The sequence below is a fragment of the Symsagittifera roscoffensis genome, chromosome 4, assembly GCF_963678635.1.
Source record: "Symsagittifera roscoffensis chromosome 4, txSymRosc1.1, whole genome shotgun sequence".
Lineage (NCBI taxonomy): Eukaryota > Metazoa > Xenacoelomorpha > Acoela > Convolutidae > Symsagittifera > Symsagittifera roscoffensis.
The window spans coordinates 41,693,360-41,708,024 of NC_087065.1; the positions used below are offsets into that span (position 1 = coordinate 41,693,360).

The following is a 14,665-nucleotide window of genomic DNA, read 5'->3' on the forward strand; positions in this document are numbered from 1 at the left end:
AGGCGAAACCTATTAAGCTGGAAAAAAAAAATCAAAAAAACTAACAGAAAGTTTTTAAGTCCCTCTCGCCCTCAAAATACAGACACGCACACACAGACGTTTTTCGGGAAAGGTTTTCTGCGTCGGAGAGAACAGCTTATGTTTTCTGCATTTGGGCATTCAAATTTACTAACAGATTATCTGCATCAGAGCCAAAACACTAGCAATTGTTTATGTAGAGCAACCTAAATCTCTAGTTCCGGTAATTTCTTCCAAAAGTAGCAGTATAAATATCAGTTTATGCAGGAAGATCTTCCGAAAAATTAAATCATCATTCCAAAAGTGAAAACCATATGACGCCGCTAAGCCAATATAATATAGGCGAAACCTATTAAGCTGGAAAAAAAATCACAAAAACTAACAGAAAGTTTTTAAGTCCCTCTCGCCCTCAAAATACAGACACGCACACACAGACTTTTTTCGGGAAAGGTTTTCTGCGTCGGAGAGAACAGCTTATGTTTTCTGCATTTGGGCATTCAAATTTACTAACAGATTATCTGCATCAGAGCCAAAACACTAGCAATTGTTTATGTAGAGCAACCTAAATCTCTAGTTCCGATAACTTCTTCCAAAAGTAGCAGTATAAATATCAGTTTATGCAGGAAGATCTTACGAAAAAGTAAATCATCATTCCAAAAATTGAATGCCCCTAGTTAATCCGAGATCAAATAACTCAACAACCTTAGACAAAACTTCCCGCTACCTTTTAGTACCACATGGAAATCAGGATTCCTGTATCTGTCTCCATCTATATGCAACTTGTTTTGACTTCTACAACTTCATCTGTTGTTTCGGAGTATGAATCGGTCGGAAGGAGAAATTCAAACTAAAACTTATGTTCATGAAAACTAAATTCTAGGCAATAAAAAGTTGATAGCTAATCACATAGGATACAAAATAGAATGCGATTTCAAACAAACCCGAAACTTTTTTAAATACTATGTCCCAAAAAAATTAACTGCTTTAATTACAGCCAACTTTTGGCTTCATCTTCATTTTTCCAATAATTTTTTCGTTTGAGTAATTCAGCCGACTTCAAGAATTTTCGTCCGCAGATCTTGTACTACTTATTACTTCCAAGTTTTTGTGCATTTTCTGTTCTTTCACTTGCATGTTACTTTTCGACTTCGAGCTTTTACGGGCACTAGAAGGCATTGCTGAATAAATGCATTCATTTAGTAGGGCACGGTCTTCCAGCCCAACGTCTCCGCCACTTGATGCATTTGAGACTTCGCCAATTGACCTCCGACGACCTAGTGCATCTTCATCTTGATCTCCGAAACTTCTTCCATTAAAAGCCTCAAATGAGTTGCCATTGGAATCTCGATCTTCATTCTGCAAATTGTTCCGAGAAAGTGATTTTCGTGACTGACTTTGTCCCTTTGAGTTGCCAGATCCGGATCTGTTAAGGGATCCACTCGAGCTAGAGCGCTTATCCAAATCAGATCCATTGCTCGCAGACCTCCTGTAACTGGTAGGAACCGGAATTTTGGATACACTCCTACCGGAGTCCTTTCGCTCTAGTTTACCAGGCGAACGGTTGGTAGGGCCACTGCAACTAATAGCATTGCTAGATATCGGAGGTCTACTTGCAACATTTGCCACTGGTGTTTCATTCAACTCTTCTTCACAACTCAGAGAACTTAAGGAATCGTTTCTGGAATAGGAAGCTGGAGTACCCTCTACGTTATACACTTTAGGTGAGTCGAATCCTCCCGTTGCGTTGCTATATTTACTGACGCTTCCAGCTCCTGGCGAATTCATAGACCAAGATTTCATTTGCTGTCTCTTTTCTGGCGCAAGATGGTTTCGTTTAGCGCTCGAACTATTGATAGAGCTTTGAGGAGGGAAATTTTGCGGTGCTATATACACTCCACTCGCTGGAACTGCATCATCCGGTACCGATAAATCTGAAAGAGAAGTCCGTGTTGAGAAATTTAGTGGCGTTCCCTCAGTTTGATAAGTTTTTACCATGTCCATATTTCCTCCATTTCCTCTCGGGGAACTGATTCCCGATTCAGTTTGAGAAGTTCGCCTTAAATATAAATCCATGTAAGAGTTCTGTGGTCTAGCAACGGCATATGAAGAGCCACCAGGAACCTTTAGTCCAGGTGACTTTCGACCACTGTTCGAATCGACACTTCGCCCGCTACTACTGCGGGTTAATCCAGGACTCTTCCGACCTGAATTGCTATTGACATAAGGCGCAGAAGAGTAGACTACTCCAGAGTTCGACCGTAGCTGAGACGGTCCCTTAATCCCACTTGGCTGTTTAGAAGAGCTCGATTTTTTAACTCTCGGTTTTCTCTCGGGCATTCCTGAGCTTATTGCTTCCATAAGCACGCTATGGTCTTCTTCATTGCTTTCTTGTAAATTCACATCGTCGTCTTCGTCATCTAGCAATGCAGAATCACCATCGCTTATTCTTCGAATGGTTTGCTCGTTCAGATTGCGATCCGCTTCATCATGAGATGTGTCTAGTTTGGACCAATCACGAGGCGCCATTGCCTCGTCATTGCCTTCAGCCATTTGCTGCGACAATTGCGCGGTTTCAGTCAGCTTAAGTTTTCTCGGTATGTTTATCTGAACAAATGGCTGTTGTTCAGTCGAATCACTGGATAAATCTGTGAACTGGTGATGAAACTTATTTGCCAGTTCTTTCACCTTTGGATCATCGTCAAACGTGAGCGCACTTAAACTGGAGGCACACGAAAAATCGTTCTTGACTTGTTCTTCAATAAATGCCCCAGGTTGATCTGCGGCCTCATTTGGAGGACCAGAAATGTTTGCTGGATTCTGCTTGGAAACAACTGGATTGGAGTTTCCAAAATTTCTACCACCGTCCATTTGCAGAGTGGAGCTCGGCTGGCTGGCAGCCAAGCGGGACGCCATCATAGCTTCGTTAGGAGAGTCTGGAATATCGCTCGGCGACACTGCTCCAGAAATTGCCCTGGACCCCTGTTCACTAGCAAAATTACTGTTGCTGTTAATGGACTGCGTTTCAAAATCTCCCAAAGAAGATATGGAGCTTCTGCGGCTAAACATCAAAGGAGTATCTCCCATCAGAGGCGTCCCGGTTGCTGATCCTTTCTTGGACATAATTCCTTCTGAATCTTGTTCCTGGTGGACACTTGACGAGACGCTCTCTAAAGGTCCCCTTGGCATAGATGGAGCTGCTGCTCTGCGTTCAGATTCCAACATCATAATGCGGGCTGTCGAGGAGACGTTCATTTCGGCTACATTATCTGCCGGTTTGAATCTGACCTGTCTATATACTGCAGCCGGTGAATTGATCGCACCATGAGGAGGCTGCAAAGTTTCGTTCATACTATCATTGTGCTCCTCGTTGTGTTCGTAATTTACCTCTTCGAAACAAACCGGTGGCCTACTAATAGGCACACCAGTGATATCATTATTTTCTATTATATTTCGACTCATGTTTGATGTCATCGAGAAATCCAATTCCTCATATGTACTCATTGCGTCGTTTTCCGGGAACCGTGCACTGAAATCCGTCGGCTGCTCGTAATAATCCGACTCTTCAATATGATTGGACAATGGATATGAACTGAACCCTGGATCTTCGTTTATGACTTCTGCTGCTCCTAAATCTGCCTGAGACTCGCTTCCATAGTATTTTAGCGTATAGTTCACAACTTCATCGTCTCCTTGTGAACTGGCCACAGATCGTTTATCTTGATCATCCAACTGTCCTTGTGACATTTTCTGCTGACTTTCAAAGCCAGTAATTCGTCGTTGCCTGTCAACTGCATATTGTTCTTGGTAACTGCTATATGCCTCGTTATTTGCATTGTGAGTTGAAGGCCCAAGTTGCATTGGGTTAAAAGTAACACTTGATTTGACACCATTATTCGATAGAACCACCCGTGGATCAAAGCTTGAGTTGGCATCTCCTTGGTACTGGTCTTTCTGCCAATCGTGATCCCCATTACTCTGAGCAAGTTTCATCTGATTGCTATTCACATTGAAATCTCGTTGATGCATTAATTGATTCAAGCCTGATTGCTTATTTCCACTACCTGGACCTTCATGTCCGAATGTATGTTCCTGGAAATGATCCGGATCTCCAACATTTGAATGAGCCGCTATCGGTTCATCAAACATCACGGCTGGTCTGACTAACTTCGCCACTCCTCCACCCACAGGTGAAGAGCCAATTGGATCATTGTTTACATGAGGACTACCCATGCTGCCATTTAAGAAATTGGGTGAGTTAGTCGAAAGCTGTGTCTGGATTCCTCTAAGCTGGCTCTTGGCTTGCATCAAGTTCTTCCTAGCTCCAAGAGCTGGATTTGCGATTTTCGAGTTACTGTTGTTCAAAAGATCTTTCAGGATATTCGGAGCACCTAAAACACACTTGAAACTACATTTGAAAATTAACTAGCGCATGACTCGCACCTACGGTGCTTCAAATAGATAGGAAGCTCTTTTTATGCTCAACGATCATGTACTAAAACAGCGATTTTTCATGCAACCGTGGAGATAAACTAGGCTCATCTATCAGAGGTTTCTACTTCATATAAAACAATGTAACCGGATTGATTTGAGCAGATAAAGTTAGAGGGCAGATTTGCTACCCTATATTGTTCTCTGACAGCATCCCACCATAGAGTTAAAAATTTCAATTTCTATAAGTTGTTTTTAAATCATGTTTTTGTGAAAAAGTAATAATAAAAAAATATATATTTCAAGATCAGTTAGTTTTTTTTAATTCAAGTTTCTTGAAAAAAAAAAATTAAAAAACCATGAAAATTGCCACATCTCTGAAACAAAAAGGATATGAGCAGTCAGAATCGGAAGAAAAGAATGCAAAACATGAGTGTACCCTGACAGCACCCCACTATAAGGTTGAGAACTTCAAGTTCGGTGAGTTTTTTTGTCTTTTTTGATGGAAGGGAAGTTTTTGAAAAAATCATAAAAAAACGCTATATCTCGAAGATCAAAAGAAACTGAGCAGTCAAACTTGAACGACAGATTTGCAACCAACTGAATGTACCTTGAAAGCACCACACTATAAGGTTGAGAGTTTCAAGTTCGGTAAGTTTTTTGAAAAATAAAAATGAAAAAAAAAATCATAAAAAACGCCATAACTCGATAACCATAACGATTTGAGCAGTCATACTTGGATGCATGATTTTCATCTTCTAAAGGTATCCTGGAAGTACCCCACTACAGGGTTGAGAATTTAAAGTCAGTTATTATTTTGTCTAAATTTTTTGAAAAAAAAACTAAAAAATCATATAAAACGCCATATCTCGAAAACCAAAAAAAATTGAGCACTCATACTTGGTGGCCAGATTTGCAACCATTGAATATAACCTCACAGTGTCCCACTATAGGGTTGAGAACTTCAAAATTGTTTAAGTAAATTGTGAAACAAAAATTTTGATATTTTTACGTTGCGAATACAGGAAGAATGTAAGAGTTAAAGCATTCGCGCTCCAACAGATTTTGAGACAATGACTTGAGTAAACTTTTCAAACGTTGCAATGTCTTGGCTTTTTAACAGAACAACAGAGGTACTTCTTAAACATGTGTCAAAAGAAATTTCTTAAGCATTTTCATATACGATATAGCTTAAACGTGCAAAAACTATTTCGTTAAACATGCAAAAAAATAATACGTTGGAAAGCTTAAACATGCAAACATAGGGACTTCTTAAACAAGTGTCAATTAAAACGCCAATTATACGCCAATTATATAATAGACAGACAGATAATTAGATTTTTTAAACATGTAAACATAGGGACATCCTAACCATGTGTCAAATGAAACGCCAATTAAATAATAGATTAGATAGATAGATAGATAGATAGATAGATAGATAGATATATAGATAGACAGATAGATAGATAGATAGACAGATAGATAGATAGATAGATAGATAGATAGATAGATAGATAGATAGATAGATAGATAGATAGATAGATAGATAGATATATAGATAGATAGATAGATAGATAGATAGATAGATAGATAGATAGATATAGATAGATAGATAGATAGATAGATAGATAGATAGATAGAGATCAATAGATAGATAGATCAATAGATAGATAGACCAATAGATAGATAGACAGATAGATAGATAGATAGATCGATAGAAGATAGATAGATGAAACTTCAACTAAATCGGATGCAAATAATCGGTGTTCCTTTTGTTTCTAGAAAAAACTACTACCTTCGCGAAATGTATTTAGTCTTAAATATTTAAACAACGCGCGGCAAGAATGTTTGAAAAAAGCACTGTGCTTTGTAGATAAAACGTTTGTGTTTAAATCCTTCTTGCATATCATAGCTGAGCGAACAAGCAAAATTGAAAAGACTAAACTTCACAAGTTTCATATCTTACCAAGCATCCAGAGAATCTCCTGATCCAATTTATCTCTCGAGGACAAATAGAACAAACAGGAAACTGAGTTGGCCACAATATCTGGCATATCATATCTCTTGCAGAGATCCAGAAGGACATCGTATGTCTTCATCTGCCTCAGAAGACCTCTAAGTTCACCTCTGGTCGCGATATGTCCACAAAGACTGCTCAACAAACCAGTTGCATTGTACACCGTCTGTTGATTTCCATACTGACAGCTGTTGCTTAGATCCAACTTGGTCAGTGAGACTATTTTTTCCAAGCACCCATTCACAGAACAAATTTCGACTCTGTTTTCCATACAATGACTAGCGAGGTTCCAGAGAGCAGAGGAAATAGCACGCAGCGCCATCAAGTTGTTAAACGTGACTAGTGCTCGTGACAGTAAGATTACAACGTTCAAATCTCTCAGAACCATAATCTGACTTCGCTCCGGTTGCCAAGCCAAGTTCCGAACTAAGTCTGCAGTCACGTGGACTAAGTCTTCACGCTTTGAACTCAGTTGCAGTGCCAAACACTTCATGACTTTCGAGTAATGAATCAAGGTTGACTTAGCCGCCTGGTTCTTATGAGTCATATTGGTAAGCAGTTCCGCAACATGCCTTCGCAATTTAGTGGAAAGATCCAATAATGTTGACATATGGATAGAGTTTGCTCCCTGTGGCTGCTTTTTTGAAACTTTGAACAACAAGCCAAAGTCTATCAGAAGAAGTTCACAGACTGCAGGAATTCCACCTAAACACGCCGAAAAAAATTGAATTTTAAAAGCAACCCAAAATCAATATCATAAGTAAACGTCGAATGGCACCGATTTATAAATCATATTCAAGCCTTTGAGTCATGACTCGTTACAATAAAAAGGTCGAAAAAAAATTTTGCATTTAGAGAAGTACGGTTTTTTCTACTGTTGAGCTAGTCAAATTCGATTGCCAAATTCAACTATCCATCATTTTAGAGAAACTTACGTTCATTATGTGTTTCGTTACTGTTCCTACTTTCGAAGTGAGTTAGGAATATTGATGCTTGGTGTGGTTTTTTTTATTCAGTCAATTTTTGACTGATTAACTAAGCGTTTTTGACAGAATTTTTCTATACCATCTGAGAGATATTGTTATCCCAAGCTCAAATTTAAAGATATTTCACCTGTGACCATTTTTTATAAAGTTAAGAGCGTTTGAAAATTGCTAACTTGGCCAACTTCGGATAATTAAAGTGCGATATATTGCGTACTTAGAACACGCGTAATAATCGAATTAATGCGTTCCAAATTGAATTGAGACCAGCAATTTAATCCTATTATCATAATATGAGACGCTAAATACACTCTTAGTATTTTACGGTGTCCCACTCTTTAACTGCACGTTATTTAACCTCCAATTTTTACACCCCCAACAACTTAACCGCTTTTTATTACAGATAATTTTTTTCAAATTAAGTCCTTTTTACGAGTACAGGAGTATTCCAACTAAGTGTTCTAATTGAGGCCTCAAAAAGCCAGTCTTATTTCACTTGATGACTCTAGCATCCCAGAATTAATTGCATTTCGATTAGTTAGAGAAATAATCCCTCACTCACGCGTTTAAAACAGAGATAACCTATATGGTGCTAATTGAAAGCAACTCAAGAAATTCACATAAAAAATTACCGCCTCAAATTTGAACGATTGTTTTACACTTGAAAGAGTCGTAAAAATTGCAAAAGCTGACGAGCTCTGCCTGTAATTTGGATCTTATTACATAAGAAGTCTAGTCCCGAACCGAGAAGTCCTATTACCCCTTCACTATGGAACCAAGGAGGTGCAGTTTGGCAAGAACAACAAATGCTGTGGAGGGCTGGCATTAATCATGACCAGCAGTAAGTTTTTAGTGGTTCACACCCTAGTATTTGGAAAGTAATCGCAAACTTGCAAAAAGACGCCTCCCTTGAAAAACTTAGTTTCTTTAATGCCTCGAGCGGGCACCAATTGAGAAAAAAAAAATACCGAGTCCTAACCAAAAAAAGTGCAGAATATTATGCAGATTTACGAAGAGAAAATTGATTTGCATTTCTTTCGCGCTATGGCGAACTTAAGCTAAGCATTTGCTCATTGTATATATTTTAAAATCAAAATGTTTGTCAACTTTTTTGAGTATTAAAAACGGAGACGTAAAAAAAACGTATTGGCTTGACTCGCATTTGAAAAAGGTATTGGCTTGTCTCTAGCAATTTAATCCCAGAAAAATCGCTCCTTACGTGGGACGCTAGGTTGAGACAAGGGGCTGGCAAACCCTTTAGACAATGCGTTGTATGCCGACAGTTGAAAAAAATGACAAAGTTTAGATGGTTCGAAAAATAAGTTAAATTTTACATTAAAACGATTGGCATTTGAAAAAAAAACTGAGATTAGATCGATCAAAGTTTTGGTCACAACCAGTTTTCATTCCATAGTTCATTTAAATTCAGCCAATTAATCTATTATAAGCAAGATTATTGTCAAAATCAAATTCAATTTGGGAGATATCTAATCATTTTTGTTTAATAATTTGAATCATGCCGATCGGATTAGTTTTCAAATTCATATCAAAGTCTAGACTATCGGCAAGGTCATTTCGCAAAAAATTTCGCAATTAAAGCTTTGATGTTTAACGACGCTATGGTTCCGAATTCCTTTCCAGTAAGTTTCACTTTGATTCTAACAATTGGCATTGAAAAGCATAATTGTAGTGGGGTTATCTACTTCTGGGGTTATATGAGAGGGGGTAAAGAAAAAGGGGTTAAAAAATGCGGGGTGATAAACTTGGAAACCGTATTTTACATAGCGTGCGGGGGGATAAAATTAAATCTAAAAAAACTTTCTTAATTATGTTGTCAATTATTTATCCAAAATTTTTTTAAATTGGCCTTAAGTGCAGTCGGAACATTTAGGGCTTTGCCCTGATATACGAGCAGTCTTGTCAAATTATTTAAAAACGCTTGAGCCTTTGGGTCGCAGAGGAAATGCTAATGGAAACCCAGCGATAACAATACTAACCCAGAGACTGGAATGAGATGAGCTCGTCGGGCATGAAGGATAACTTAGTCAGTGTGTTCACCAGTTGCACCAGTGGGTCCAATCTCTTAACATGCAAAGACACGTTTCGAAACATGTGAGATTCGGCCGCTGAGGCATCTCGAGCACCTTGCTCCACTGAGATATAGTCACAGTACTCTCTGCACACAGTCTCGCAGTATGTTCGGATACTTGACAGATAGCTCAGCATCTGAAAGCATCGGCTATGACATTTTGACAAAAATCGATGTCAACAAAGACACAATGCTTTTAGAAAGCATTCCGTAAGATGAATCACTTTACATCTGTGATAACAATTGATAAAAACAAACGATTATTTGCATATCTCAGATGTATGTCTGGTTTGTTAACATGTGAGTTAGATGTGTTAAGAGTGGTGAACAAGTTTTGATTTCACGAACACTGTTTGTTACCTTGATGTCCCTGTTGGTCTGTTTAGACTGAGTCTGCGAATGGATGATGTTGTTTAGTGCCTCTGTCGCCCTCTGTCTCACACTCACACTCTTCTTGTCCAGGTCCTCCATCAGGTCACAAATACTCCCCAAGAGCAGCTCCTCCTCAGAAGACGATGACGAGGAGTCTTTATTCCCACCCTGAGATCCAGACACATCTCCACTGCCAGTTGCATCCAGTTCACAATGAATCAGCTGGATGACCAAAGGCAGGCAACCTTCACACAAATTCTTTCACATCTTTAATGATTCAGAGGCAAACTCGTATTGAAGCTTTGGATGGTAACAATTTGGCCAAAGCTTATAACAAATTCTCATCCTTATTCGCAGTTTCTAATACTTGAAAATTATGCGAATCAGGCAAAGAACAGCCTTTTCACAATTGACCCACAGAGCAACATGATACAACAAAACGCTAGGGTTTTCATAAAGAAAACCATCGTAACTTAAACTGAGTGAGATTGGAAACTTCTTCAACTTTGACTTTCGATTTTAAAAATTTTGCTTCATTTCGAAAACCGCATGACCTAAAATGTGATTTAACAACGTATTTACACCAAATGATCCGACATTAATGAGTGCTTTCATGACTTTCAGCTCGTAATACGACAACTTGCAACAAAAGACAACTCGCAAGAACACACAACTCGCAAAATACTCACCACCGCAGTTGCGAGCTTGCCAACAGATGGAAGGTCTTTATATAAAATTTAGGGCCGGTTGTTGCCGCGATGTGCGCATAGCACACCCGCCGTCAACCTTAAACCAAAATTATAAAGCTTCCTTTAAAAAAAAACTTGCGAGCTGTCGTTTTTCTTCAGTTTTACTAGTTGTCTTTAATTGCGAGTTGTGGCCGTACCTTTTCAGCCATATCACTTAACAATATCGGATCTAACCTGACTGTCGCATGGCCGTGCAGCTCTCTGGCGTGGATGACATAAGGAAGAAAGTCTTGGACATCTCCTCGTAGTTGTTGTCATTGAAACTTCCCAAAAACTTGTACATCATCTCGACCTAGAAAAACAATATTTTACTGAAAACAACACTTTGCTTAAATAAGAAACTTTTATTAGACGGCGGTATAATAGTGACTCGTAGGCTACACAATCATAAAAAGTGGGAAGGAGTCTCGAAGTTGCTAAAGTTCACATATAAAGCAATTTCAGTTTCTTCAGAAGTTATTTAAGAAAAAAGTCTAGTTCCCGATTAAAAGACACTTGCTATCGCAATTATAACACAGAGGCGTAGCAGAGCTTCGCAACACTTGCGATATAACTAAAACATCGCAATAGTGATAATGAAGAAAAATTTCTCGAAAAGAGTCAAAACTTCACACCTTTGTCGCGGAAAAAAATTTAAAAACAACGCAAAAAGTGTTTTGGTGGAGCTTTCCTTCCGCTTAACAAACAAAAAGAACTTAAACTTAAAAATATCAAAAGTCAAAGTGCGAAAAATCAAATCTGAGCGAGCACAACTTTTACACAGAGGCGAAGCCTATCTTCCCGCCATTTGCGATACCACAAAAACACAGCACTGCCAAATCGCAGACAAAAAGTGAAAGGAAAGCCATTAACTCGAAAAAAAACATAACCAACAGAAGATTGGATGAGTAAAAAAGAACAAGAAATTTGAATAAAAAATATTTGAAAAATTTTACCTTTTTCAGCTTTCGAAGCAAAAAAATAGATCAGTTTAAAGCAGCACTTTGAATTTCATGAACAGCTCATGATTGAAACATTTTTAATAACTTGATGGACCCTTCATTGGGCTGCACCCCTCAAAGCCAAAAACAAAACAATTGACAGAAATGTTTTTACGCTATAAAATTTGAAACGCAAATTTTTTACGACCCATCCCGCCTGAATCCCACCAGAGCATAAAAAAATATTTTCCTTCGAAACGGTGCAATATAAGTTGACTTTGAATTTCAAATAAAAAAAATTAGATGGCCTTAAAGCTCTTTGAATTTGTAGAACAATTTATGATGGACATTTTTTTGTTAAAATTAACCCAATTTGAGAAAACTGGATCAATAGGTAAAACTATTATTTCGCTGGGAAATTTGATAATTATTTTTCATTTTCAAAATAAGAAGTCGGTAAAGTTTTTCGTTACCTTCACAATTTGCTAGTGGATAGTAGAGTTTGCCTTCCTTTTAACAATAGAACACACAGGCGAAATAGCCAAAAATACCTGAGCACAAACTCTTCCAGCCAAAACTTTTTCAAATTCAAAATTAACTTAAAAGGTTTACGTTCCCTTTCCCGTCATAACACGTATAGGCAGACAAAAATTTTTTTCGCGCATCCAATGACGCAAAAAGAGGCAATTAAGCCGATATAAAACAAGCCGAAGCCTATCAAGCCGAAAAAAAAAATCAACAAACCGAGTGTCAAAAACACAACCAACTTAAATAGTGCGGAGGGGAGCGTATAAATGTGTTTCCGTTGAAACGACGCAAAAGTCGATCAATAAGTGGATAAATAATAGGCCGAAAAAAATTATACCGTATAAAATTTTTAAGCAAAAAAAAAGAAGATACGAAGTCAAGGTTAGTCAAATTGTAAATTGCAGAAATAATCAAAGTAAAAGCAATACTTAAGAGAAATGTGCGCCGCAGAAAAAAATACGATTCCAAGATGTGGCAAGTCAGCCGACAAAAGATAAGCTGACAAATAAAAGGGTGACAATTTTATTTGAAACAGTATATTTCTCGTTTGAAAAAAAAACAGGTCCTGTTTAGATTCACACACAGGAATTTTCCGTCCCAGGCGTATTCGTTACCTTCAGGCTAAGCGGGCCGGGAACGCTAAGAAAATTGATGAACATTATGAACTGAACTTATACCATTCTGTGAACAAAGTTATTTACGAAGAAAACAGTCTAGCAACGGATTGCAATGCCCTTGCTTTTTTAAGAATAAACACCTTTTTTTGGAATTAAGGCTGAACAAGTAATATATGGCTGAACAATTAATAAGGCTGAACAAGTAAGTAAGGCTGAAAACTAAATAAAATAGATTTCATAAGGAAAAACGCAAAATGAGCCGACAGAAATTTAAGACGAAAACCACAAATCCAAAATCACCTTTCTTTTTTATTTTTTATTTAACATCTACGCCTGCATTTGATATTACTTACGATACCTTCGATGATTTAGAACCTATGATATTAGCGCAGCCTGTACTTGGAAGAAAATTCAGCTGTTTTTTGTTTCAAAAAAGTTGTTTACGCGGAAAAACGTCTAGTTCCCGATTACAAGTACAATTGGTCTCGCAAGTGAAATCAAATATACCTTTTTTGAAATGACACCAAAAACCACATTTGAATTAAAAACTTACTCAACGAAAAAGCATATTTGGTTTATCTTAATGGCCTTTGATTTGTTTTTGATTGAGTAGACCTTTTCGACTTCTCATTGGTTGGCTGTCTGAAACTGGGACTATGGTTACTGAAGCCAAAAACAGATCAAATATTGATTTAAGCAGACAAAGAATTCACATTATTTATAACGGATTGCAATTTCCACAGATCTGAGTGCAAACTTGAATCCAACCAGAAACCTCTTTTACCTTTCCTGCTCAATTGCAGTTCCTCAAGAAAAACGAGCGGGCCTACTAACCACAATGTCGCACGGGTATAGGTCGTACCATCCCGGATACGCGAACACGCACTTGAGATCTGTCGGAATATTTTCCACTTTTAACAAATCCTTTCTCCATCGCCAAGTGTCCGAATGACTTCTCACTTTACCCCGTTTCTCAGATGCCGATCTTTTTAATTTTGAGTTTTCTTGTCCCATTCCATTAATAAGTTTTCCCAGATATATTCAAATAATTTATGGGAGTCACTGAAGGTCAATCTGTTTTTTATTGTAATTTGGAAATAGTCTGCAAATAAAGATGCTCTAATTCGTATATGATTCGAAAACAATAGTTTCAACGGTTTGCTGAGCAAATAAGTCACTTAAAAGTTAAAAACTCGTATACTTTGGCCAATGATCTGGAAACACAAATGGCCGACTCAAAATGCTATATGTATTCAACTTGACTATATTAGTAGAATCTGAATTGCGCGACAGATGCGAATTAAAAGGACTAACTAAAGCATTGCAGTAGTTTTTAGCTGCCAAACTGACCAAACACATTTACTTCAAACACAACAATTATAATTCTTAACGAAAAATAAACATTTTTAATTTTTAGTCAAAAGGCAAAACATCTAATTACGTTATACGTTTAACAATCAAAGCAAATCCAGAATATGAGTTGAAACATTGTATCCTGACCACTGAGCTCTAAAAGCATAGACTAATGTTGGGACAAGTCCAATAGGACAATTATTCCAAAAATTCGGCTCTTTTCCAGTTTCCCCCCCCCCTTTCAAATTCAATTTTGAAAAGCTTATTTAACGTTGTCATAATGCAATGAAATTTGGCATGGTGAACAAATCGACAACTGTGAACAGATTTGTTCTTCATACTTCACATCGTAACATCACGCATTTAGCCATAATAAGACGTAAAACAAACATAAAACTCGGTATTTTAAAAGGGGGGGGAACTGGAAAAGAGCCAAAAATTCGTCCAAGAAAATGACGTGAAAATTCCAAGAAAATTCGTCCGAGAGTGTTTTTCTCGGGATGTTTTTTTTCTCCAGGATTTTTTATATCATCTGAAAACTATTGATGTCATGAACTCGAAAATTAAAAGCTATTTTACCTGTGATTTTTT

The 14,665-nt window shown here is 37.7% G+C and overlaps 1 protein-coding gene across 1 annotated transcript in view; it reads right to left on the minus strand.

Annotated features, from left to right (window-relative positions):
- Window positions 1–872: 872 nt before the first annotated feature.
- LOC134845246 (adenomatous polyposis coli homolog) overlaps window positions 873–14,665 on the minus strand; it is a 320,464-nt gene continuing 306,671 nt past the window's right edge. The window contains exons 10-14 of the mRNA XM_063862172.1: window positions 10,831–10,948; window positions 9,896–10,152; window positions 9,444–9,672; window positions 6,413–7,168; window positions 873–4,406 (exon numbers count right to left, since the gene is read on the minus strand). Of these exons, the coding sequence (XP_063718242.1) occupies window positions 1,075–4,406; window positions 6,413–7,168; window positions 9,444–9,672; window positions 9,896–10,152; window positions 10,831–10,948 (4,692 nt within the window). The 3' untranslated portion in view covers window positions 873–1,074. The remainder of the gene's footprint in view (window positions 4,407–6,412; window positions 7,169–9,443; window positions 9,673–9,895; window positions 10,153–10,830; window positions 10,949–14,665) is intronic.